General features: G+C 35.4%; 2 protein-coding genes across 2 annotated transcripts; one reads left to right on the top strand and one right to left on the bottom strand.

Annotated features, from left to right (window-relative positions):
* The first annotated feature begins 1,295 nt into the window (after positions 1 to 1,295).
* LOC121768056 (dof zinc finger protein DOF2.5-like) lies at positions 1,296 to 2,913 on the top strand. Its single transcript, XM_042164402.1, has 2 exons — positions 1,296 to 1,487; positions 1,793 to 2,913. Exons 1-2 carry the CDS (start codon positions 1,464 to 1,466, stop codon positions 2,618 to 2,620), a joined length of 852 nt encoding a protein of 283 aa, XP_042020336.1. The 5' UTR covers positions 1,296 to 1,463; the 3' UTR covers positions 2,621 to 2,913.
* A 3,028-nt stretch (positions 2,914 to 5,941) lies between these two features.
* On the bottom strand, positions 5,942 to 8,524 carry LOC121765289 (ORM1-like protein 2). The gene is made up of 3 exons (XM_042161378.1): positions 8,125 to 8,524; positions 6,831 to 6,979; positions 5,942 to 6,353 (listed from the first exon to the last, which is right to left on the bottom strand). Exons 1-3 carry the CDS (start codon positions 8,308 to 8,310, stop codon positions 6,215 to 6,217), a joined length of 474 nt encoding a protein of 157 aa, XP_042017312.1. The 5' UTR covers positions 8,311 to 8,524; the 3' UTR covers positions 5,942 to 6,214.
* Between the last annotated feature and the right edge of the window lie 1,634 nt (positions 8,525 to 10,158).

Below are 10,158 nucleotides of genomic sequence, written 5' to 3'. Positions count from 1 at the left end.
AGTTGTGTTTTCGGAAGATCCCAGCTAAATTCTCAATCTAGGCGCATGTATACGTAAAATCATGTCTCTAGATGGGACACTTTTTAATTTTTACTTCTACATATTGGCGTTACGCATTCTCAAAATACATGTTTAGTTGCGTATTATCGAGAAATTTTTTCCATGATCCCTGACCAGGATGGATCCATTCAATCACTTTACCCGGCCCATTGTATAATTGAGGAAATTATAAAAAAATTTTTAAAAAAAGTTTTTTTCCTCCTCATACCGTATAAAATATGAAGGTATATTGTAATGCATCTATCAATTGGTGTCGACTGTGGGACTTTAATAACATGACTTTTTTTGTAATACTATTAAATAATTATTCAACGATTGAGATCCCTTTTTTCAAAATACTCAAGTGGCTGGGAATAAAATTTCCTACATATATGATGGTCATTAAAGAAAGAAACACGCATGCAAAAGATATGTACAAACAAATTAGTAGCAAAAATACAAATTGCAAAATGCTTTGGTTGTTGGTAAGCAATCTCTCTAAAAGTAGTTGGAGAAGTATGTTTTATCAGTTGGAAAAGTGTTACATATCATGGATGTGTTACACTTAAAAGATTTCATCAAGATATATAAGACTAATATATGTGCCATTCTTATAAATTAAATTTTCATGCAAGTAATAATAACATTCTTATTTACTCACTTTCACCTTAAAGAAAAGGGTTTCCTTGTGATGATGATGGTTTTGAACATGGGAACACATCACCCATTTAGAAGCATAAAAAGGAAGAACTATCCATCAACAAAGCATAAAGAATGAAAAGATGGTCTAATTTATGTGCCTTTGTTGAACAATGATGCCATTTATTTTTAAATCTCGAATCTCTGAATTATGACATAGTACCCTTTTTCAAGTTTTAACCACTTTCGTAATCCATAAGAATTAGGAAAGTTCAGAGGTTTTTTCGCTTGTTTGCTTTCTCTTAATAAAAAATCAACAAGGAAATATACATGTATTGGATGGAGAACAAATTGACCAAACCATAATCTGAAAAATTAATAATTAATCAATTCCAAATTGATATTTTAACAAAGTGGGGATCCAATTTGAGGAATACATAGCTCAAGAGTCAAAAAAGCAGAAACCCACCAGAGAAAATACACATTCATATAGCACTAACCAGAGAATTAAACAAAGATTAGTTCACAGTTCACACTAGATTAAAATAATTATATTTTTCTCTAGTGATATGAGTGCAGTCAAAACAAACAATACACAGCATTTCCTCTTTTTCCTCCCATCATCCATAAAGTTAGCCAACTCAAAAAAGAAAGCCAAATTACAAGCAACTCCAAAACATTCTATCCTTGCATCAAAGACAGCTGCAGACAAAAACTAGTTGATTTTTCTCCATCACTTTGCCTTTTTGTAATAACCTCTCTTTTTCCCTTCTTCCGAAACATCCATGGATAGTGCTCAATGGACGCAGGTGCGAAGAGTTGTACCTTTTTTCTTCATTTCTTTTATTGTTTTCAGTCACTTTTCAATCTTAATTAGAACTAGGGTTCATGTTCATAGACTTTTATCTTTCTTGGCTTTGCAAACCTACTTTTTTTCTGAATCTTTAACCACTATGTATTAGATATATACTACAAAAGAAAGCAATTCCATTTTTATTCATTGTGAGATTAGATTTTCAAGAATTCTTACATTTATCATTCTACCTAGGACTAGCTGTAGAATTTTCATTTTACTAGCACTTTTCACCAATCCCAAACACATCGCCCTTTTCAGGAATTTGGAGTTGCAAGATCAAGGCCAGAAGGTGCACCAAATGCATGCAGCAAGCCAGCAACAAATGAGAGAAAAGTGAGGCCACAGAAAGAGGAAGCCATAAACTGCCCAAGATGCCACTCCACAAACACCAAATTCTGCTACTACAACAACTACAGCCTCACCCAGCCAAGGTACTTTTGCAAGACTTGCCGCCGCTACTGGACCGAGGGCGGAACCCTAAGGAACGTCCCGGTGGGCGGAGGCTCTAGAAAGAACAAGAGATCTTCTTCTTCTTCTTCCTCCTCCTCTTCTCTCTCAACCAATATTTCCCAATTCTCATCTCAAAACCCTAAAATCCACCATCATCAAGGCCATGACCTCAATCTAGCTGGACCACCACATGATTACAGCCAGTTTCTCGACTTCCCTAAGATTGAGAGCGCCATCAACAGCTCTGCAAACACCTCCTCTTCCACAACGCCCCCTCTCTCAGCCTTGAATTTCTTCACCAATGGCGGCGGCATTGCGGCTAGGGGTTTGAATTCCTTCTTCCCGATGGCGAAGGCAACTCTTCACGATCAGAACAGTGCCATCTTCGCATCGGGTTTCCCGTTTCAAGAATGCAAGCCGGCGCCACTCTCATTCCCCGTTGGAGACGGTAATGGGAGTCTATACAACAACTCAAACTCAAACTCGAACAGTGTCCCTCAAGAGGGCGTGAATGGAAGTCCGATGTTTGTGTTGGGTGCAACGAGACAAAACTCGAGCGATCAAGGTCAAGATAAGGGGCAGGAGAATTCGAATGGATTAATCTGGAATGGAATGTTAGGTGGAGGTTCTTGGTGAAGAAAAATAACAAGTAGGCTGCTTTGATCACTTTTTTTCTAAATCAATACTTATTTCTTATTTTTCTCTTATCTTTTTTATTTCTATGGTGTCATCAGTCATGGTTGGTTAGCTGTTTGGGAGTTTTAAGAACTAACATACATACTGCATAAAGTGTTATGTAATTTTTACTCTCTTTTTTTCACTTTTTTTAAGTAGTAATTGAAGCTAGATTTGTGCGCATTTTTTTATGTCTATGTATAGCATTGGAGTATTAATCTTGTTTTAACTTTTAATTATATGTTTGAGAATTAGTAAGTAACTTTACTAAGCTTCACCATAAATTGAATTATTCGAAAAGAGGACAATAAAGTGCTCAATATATGAATCATGAACGTTTGATGTGATACTCATGTAATTATAATTTGCATAAACTAAGACTATCTATATGTATATAATTGTGCACCGTAAAGCTTAAAGCTGCAGGGCCATGATACTAGCAACACGAGGTATTGCTTTTGGGGATTGTTCCCCATTTCTCGTAGCATGTTATCATTGTTGTGTTAAAGTATATCTTCTGAATAATTACCTTATCTTTACATAAACATATCCCTTTTCTCCATCCTCAAATAATTGTCCAGCCAGCTCGTTTATTAAAATTAAAAATTAATAATACAAGGACATTCATAATGTAGGCTCACTATGTAGTACTATGTACAGTACATGAGCCTCACAAGCAGGGGGCAAACAAATAAATGGAGAAATTATTAGTAGGGTCTATTTTTTAAATATTTTACTTGAAAATATACCAGTATATAATTTAATTCATTGATAGAAGATTTTGTGTAACAATTTACATAAAATTTTAATAAATTTAAAGGGTATTAAAGAAAACAAATTTAGTGGGGGCTTAAGCCAAACCCCTTGAGATACTCATTTGGGTTCATCCATGCTCACAAGTCACAACTACTTTTACATAGAGATCATTTTTCACAATTCTTATTTTTATTATTCTTTTTTTATTTCACTTAATTTGCAATTGTGTATTAAATCTAAGTTAATTAAGAATGTGATTTTCATTAAGAAATTATTAGCGTTGGTTGAGTAGGCGCTTGCCGGTTAAGAAATTGTATTGGTGGAAGCTAATATAGTTTGAAAGTTGAAAAAAAGGGTAGATTCACTATTTTTTTTAAAAAACTTATCTTTAAGAGCACAAAAATTGAGACATAATTATTTGTGTTGAAATTTCTTTTTTTAAAAAATAAAAATTTAGGAAGCAAAAGAAAGTGTTCCTAAATTAAGAATAAATTAACTTAATCTTTTGCTATTTAAGGGCGCTTCCATTTTCGTCATCTAATTTTAGTTGGGACACACCAATAATAAGGACGCTTTTTGAAGTGTTGTGGTACATTTAGGAACACAAATAAGAGTCCTTAATTGCATTAAAAATGTCCTTAATGATTTTTTTTATTATAGTGATTGTTCCGATCGAGGTTATTTTGTCGGGATTAAGGCCATTAACCGAAAGAAAAATTTGCAAATAAGAATGGTGATTCGACTAATTGGAATTTGAAAAGAAAAGGAAGAATGAATACGAGGAAGATGGTTGAAATGGGTTAGCATATATAGAGTAAAAATAATAAATAAAGCAGCAAGAGTTGTTCTAGGCTTAACGTAAAATGGAATGATATACTATTTCTTTTAATTAAACCTATTTTTTCAATTAAAAAAAATAAAATTACATAGTCGGGGCGGTGGCACAAAGTGAGAGGGACATCGTATGGGTGGGTGTGGTGTTGCACAACACAACACAACACAACGAATGGCGCGCATTTTACACAGGTGTTAATGGTGCCCTAGAGGGTAAGAGTATCCACAGTGGGGCGCCCTAAAGTCCGCCCTATGCACCGCCACGTCAGCATTTTATCCTCCTACTCTTCCACCTACAGTGGGGCGCCCTAAGACGCGCCCTAAGCATTTTCTTCTATTTGAATACTTAAATAACTACAAAAATTGGGGAAAACATTCATTTCATTTATAAAATTAATACATTACAATGCGAATTAAAAAAACACAAACTCATCGATGGCGGTTACGGGCCCACACTTCTTCAACCATGTCGTTCATGAGCTGCGCATGGTCGTGTGGGTTGCGCATTGAGAGATGAGAGATGCGAGAAATGTTCGTATGAAAAATAGAATGACAATCGAGGTTTAAATAGACAAATTTCGAATTTAAAAAATTAAAAAAAAAAAAAAAAACAAAAATGTGTTGCATCATCCGCGACGCCCACAGTGGGCGGACGATGGCGCGGACGATGCCCTATCGTCCGCGGACTAAGCGTGGGGCGCGGACAGAGCCACAGCGCGCTATCGTCCGTCCCATTGTGGATGCTCTAAGTGGTATTGATGACAAATGTAAAATGACAAGTTTGAAATGAGTTATCCATTTGAAAATCATATTACATTTTAATTTGTATTGTGGGAACATGTTTTCTTAAGTGTGTCGAGGTTCAAACAAAATTGATCTTATTTTAATCACCCTCGCCCACACACAACACAATCCACCCAGCAGATGTCGGGAGAAAAAGAAGCCCCGATCCCTAGATACAAGTCTTTAAGGTGCCTGTTTTAATAATTGTCACATCTTGACTCAGATTCTTCCAGCTAACAAACCACTTCCAATAAGACTAATCAATTACAAATAAAGAACACTTGCAATGGCCAGAATGTGAGTTTGAATTCTCGACACCCCGTACATTTTCAACTCCAAATGCAGGGCATTCTAAATCGGTTTGTTTTTATATGATTAAACAGAGCAAATACGTTATTTTTTTCCATAAAGTCATTTGAAAACAGGCCTTTAAACTAGTATATTACTAAAAGCCAACTTGAATTTACATGCTAAACCAAAATTCCACAAAATTAATCAATGGTTAGGCTGATTAATTACATATGTTGCCATAAGCCATGACCCATGAGTGACAATCATTGCAAATATGTAGCCAGCAGCTTAACGTTCAAACTTCAAACAACAAATATAAAGTCTGACACTAAAACTCTTCACTACTTTGGAGCTAGTGTACAAGGGTCCTCCAAACATTGCCTTTAACAAAACCATGTCCTAAGAAAAGTAAACCAAATTCGAAGAGTATCTACAGAGGCAAGAAAAGTATAGCTAGGGTTGACAAATAAAGGCCTAGTTATCCAGATTCAAGAATCCGAAAAATAGATCATAAAATGGTTGAACCACTGAATGACAAGTGCTGGTGCAAGTGTTGCAGTAGTTCAGCCCTTTATATACATGATGTTCGGCCAATAAGATCAGTCAAAGACACGAATATAGATTATAAGCTGGATCAAGATACTGATCAAGACACTAGTATACAAAATTTCTAGTGTGAATAAACAGCTTGTTTACAATTTAATGCTTATCAGTTTTGAGGGTGACCGTAAAACGAGTAAAGTAAAATATGCTACACAGACCAAAACGTACTAATGAGTTTCAGATGTAGATTCTATACACCAAAGATGCATAACCTTCTTTACAGATATTGTGATGATCAAGCATTTTCCAACTACTAAGTTAAGATGAACTGTTGGAAGAGGTAGCAGTTCACAGATCCCCATTGATTCCAAAGATTCGGACCTTGTGCATATTAGGGAACTTGGCAATAACCAAGACAAGCACTGCCACTGTGTTGAAGAGCAGCATCGGATATTGATAATCCGTTGTGTGAGATGCTATCAAGTAGCTGTCAACAACACAAATGAAAAAAGGGAACATGATTAACATGAAGGGGAGAAATAAAGAAGAAACAACAAATTTCTTTCACATCCTCAAAAAAGACAGGGGGCGAGGCTAACATTGTTTCAATTTGACAAAGTCCCATTATTTATTGTACTCCTTCCATCCACCTATACATGTCTCATTTTGCAATTTTGGTCCATCCTCAATTACTTGTCTTGTCTCATTTCACTCTTACTAAGTAGGTCCCACATTCCACTAACTTACTCACATTTCATTATAAAACTAGTATAAAATTAAGACTTACATTCCACTATCTTTTTCCACCACATTCCTTTACATTTTTAAAACCCGACTTGCCAAAAAGCAAGCCGCTTATTGGTGGACACAACAACCTCCATTCTCATATAAAATCAACAAGAGATATAAATACATAGCATTATTCCCAATATTAAACAACAAACTAAAGGAGGAAAGAGCTTACAGAACCACTGGAACAACTGTGAGGAACTTTCTATTGCGAGTGAGCTGCTTTCCATGGTCAATCTGCTCCCACCATGTCAGGCCATTATAGATTCCCTGATCATCACCAAAAGGGGTTCCTTTTTTCCAGTGGAAGAAGTGGTAAGTTACCTACATATAGAACCAAAACTGTCATGTCAGAGAGAAACTCCTACTGATCATCAGCAAGCACAAAAAGTTCAGTTCTAGGCACATAAAGGAGCCTATTGATAGTCATCTAAAAACCAACTTAAAGTCATCTGAAGAAGAACTAAATGGCGATTGCACTACAGGCACACTCACACTCTGTATGGCTATATATTGTTAAATTATCACTGACTGTATGCAACAAAGGCATTATTCATGGACGAGTGGTAAAGAGAGACCATACAAATCTCCAAACAAGCAGACTTAGTAAGCATTTGTTTGAATATTTGATACTAGAGCCTCTCCTGCCGAGTATCCAATGGCCAAAAATCCATTCCCTGTGGAAAAGGATGATTTATCTAGTGTGTACTATATGTAGGGGGTGCAGAAATATCCTAAACATCACATTCCAAGAATGAAGCATGGGAAGGAGAAAGTGAATGCATCAACATAATTCTAAAACATATCAGATGCAAGAACCACTACCATATTAGAAGCACTCTCCACAAACACTTCTACACAGCACTTTCTAGCCCAAGCATTCATGTGAGGAACAAGCATAATCAACAGCTACAGAATTATTGAGTCGGCTAGTCATAGCCCCAATTTTAGTAACAGACCAAGCCCAGCACAACAACTTCCCAACCCATTCCATATACATGTATTCACAAATGTAACCATGTTCAGGACCCAAGAATGGCACAAAAAAGCCACACAAATCAGAGACCAATTACAGTTAGAAAATTTACATAACAATGTAATAAGGACAGTCCAATAGTATAAAGTACTAATCACATAAACATCAGGCTGCGAATGAACCAAACAACTCACATCTTGGCTAGGGTTAATAACCAAAAGCTTATTTAAGCTGCACCTCTAACACAATCTCAATCGTCAGTTCTGTAATCTAAAATCTAGCCCGATTCAACTAGTACTGAATCGATGAATTATCCAATTGTTAGCACTTAAAACAATAAACTCTAGCGTCATGTTGCCGGACAGAAGATCCGAGCTACAACTCGGGCGCAGATAAGGAGCCTAAGCCACAATCATGACCATCTAACCCTAGGGCAGAAAACACCCAAATTAGATCACAAAAAAAATAGAAGAGACGAGCGGCAATGACATACGAGGAAATGGCAGACATTGACGATCGTCCAGGCCATCCCAGGGGTGCAATTGGTGACGGAGAGAACGACAAGCCACGAGAAGAAGAGAATCAATATGTAGGTAGTCCATACGCCGGGATAGGTGAACCACTCGGTGTTCCGGTTGAGATCCGCCGGCGGCTCCATCTGCACGTAGAGTTTTCCCATAGTCGCCGATCGCGATTGGATCCGGATTCGATAGAGATCCGAGCCGGATAATCGATTAACGGCGTCGTAGAAGGTGGCGGGGGTGTGATCAAAATGATGTGTTGTGGCGTGTTTGTTTTGCTTTTTCCGGTTGCGGTTTTAAAGATAAACCCTTTCCGTATTTATTGAATGAATGAGTGCCGTCCAATTTTTGGTTCAGCTTGTTAAACCAAGTTTGTTGCTTTTCTTTGTGTATAATTATTTCAGGATTAGTTATATAGAAATGCATGTTTCATAATAATAATAATTGCTAGTACTATTATTTGTTGAGCCCACCAAAAAATCAAGATTATAAACGCATCTGGAAAACAATTTAAACGTAAAAAATATGAGTTACATATTCCTAATTATTTTTATTTGAGTACTGTGATTTACGTAAGATGCATTCTTAGATCCTCGTATTTTTTATTTTATCAAATTCTTATGCAATTTTTTTGTTATAATAGATCCTTTGATTTCTTCGTCCTTATTTTACATTATTTATTAATTGATCAAGTTACATGCCGGAGGGAGAATAAGGATGCGTGCGGCATGGATTTGTTAAATATTGAATAAGCAATTTGTTAAATTCTATTCCCCAAAAAAATCAACTATATTTAATGCGTTTCATTTTAATTCCTTATAATATATGAATAAAGTTATCGGTGGGGGCACAAATAATTAAGCATTGGGTGTTATTGTAATTGGTAAGTTACGATTTGATTTATTTTTGGACTAGGTAATTATGATTTTCCTATATCATTTATGAGTGTTTCCCTTCTTTACTTCCCTCGTTCATCTGCTCTGCGCACATTGGGCTTTTCTTATTTCAAAGCCCAACTGTAGTTCTCCATACTTTATAGTACTATTTAAACTTCTTTCCTCTGTGGGCTTTTATTTGGTTTTACAATTGGATCAGATTGCAAAATATCCACTTCATTCAAAGGTCAGGGTATAATATTATTATACTCCCTAGTTATTATAATTCTGAGAATAATTTCAGTGACTGAGAATATAGAATATACTTATCAATATAAATTAAAATCATTTTATGCGTACCTTTTAGATATTAGTAATAAATCTTTAATTTTCTCTTGAAAATAGAAGAAGAAGAAGAAGAAAACATAAAGATAAAACAAAAAAAAAAACATAAAGATAAAGATAAAACAAAACACTATTAAACAAGTCGACGTGAAGATAGGATATAATTTGAAAATGGATGTAAAAGCAAAATAAAACAACAGAATAGGAAAACAGTTGTACAACCACATACACATGATGAATTAGTTTCCATTCTTTCGGAAAATGGAAACCGATCAATTGTTATCAAAATACTATATATTCCACAAGTCTCGAATTTATCCAATAAGTTTATATCATTATATAGGAGTACATACTTTTTGTTGCGTCGTATTTACTTAGTGTCTATCAAGTTGATTAGTTGAGTATCTTTTTAGATTCAAGTTTAATTGGGTTGATTTAAAATTGGTTTTAAATAGTTTAGCTCGACTCAATCATTTTGTACATGATCACGACCAAGTAGGAAATCGACTTTTGATGGTAGAAGTAATTAATTTTGTTTATACTTAGGTAAGAATCGGCCAACACTAACTAATGTCTATGGTTCAGTCAAATTAATTTAAAAATTAATTGATTTCACAGGTTCAAATGAAAAATGAAATAAAATAAGAAAATCATGCATGGAAGATATAAAATGTAATTGACAAGCCATACAAATCTCACTTTTCGTTCCAATGTAGTGTTCAGTAGTCTAGATATATTGTCACGTGATGTGTCTAACCAATTATAATTGCAGAAACCACTTTTCAT

The sequence above is a fragment of the Salvia splendens genome, chromosome 2 (genome assembly GCF_004379255.2).
Source record: "Salvia splendens isolate huo1 chromosome 2, SspV2, whole genome shotgun sequence".
NCBI lineage: Eukaryota > Viridiplantae > Streptophyta > Magnoliopsida > Lamiales > Lamiaceae > Salvia > Salvia splendens.
Note: the sequence above shows the minus strand (reverse complement) of the source record. Positions and strands in the feature narration are given on the sequence as shown.

Bases quoted from the DNA above. Each gene is read 5' to 3' on its own strand.
- LOC121768056 (XM_042164402.1), top strand. From the start codon at position 1,464: ATGGATAGTGCTCAATGGACGCAG. The intron at 1,488-1,792 runs GTGCGAAGAGTT...CGCCCTTTTCAG, and splicing joins ATAGTGCTCAATGGACGCAG to GAATTTGGAGTTGCAAGATC.
- LOC121765289 (XM_042161378.1), bottom strand. From the start codon at position 8,310: ATGGGAAAACTCTACGTGCAGATGGAGCCGCCGGCGGATCTCAACCGG. The intron at 6,980-8,124 runs GTATGTCATTGC...TTCTATATGTAG, and splicing joins TCAATGTCTGCCATTTCCTC to GTAACTTACCACTTCTTCCA. The intron at 6,354-6,830 runs GTAAGCTCTTTC...TGTTGTTGACAG, and splicing joins ACAGTTGTTCCAGTGGTTCT to CTACTTGATAGCATCTCACA.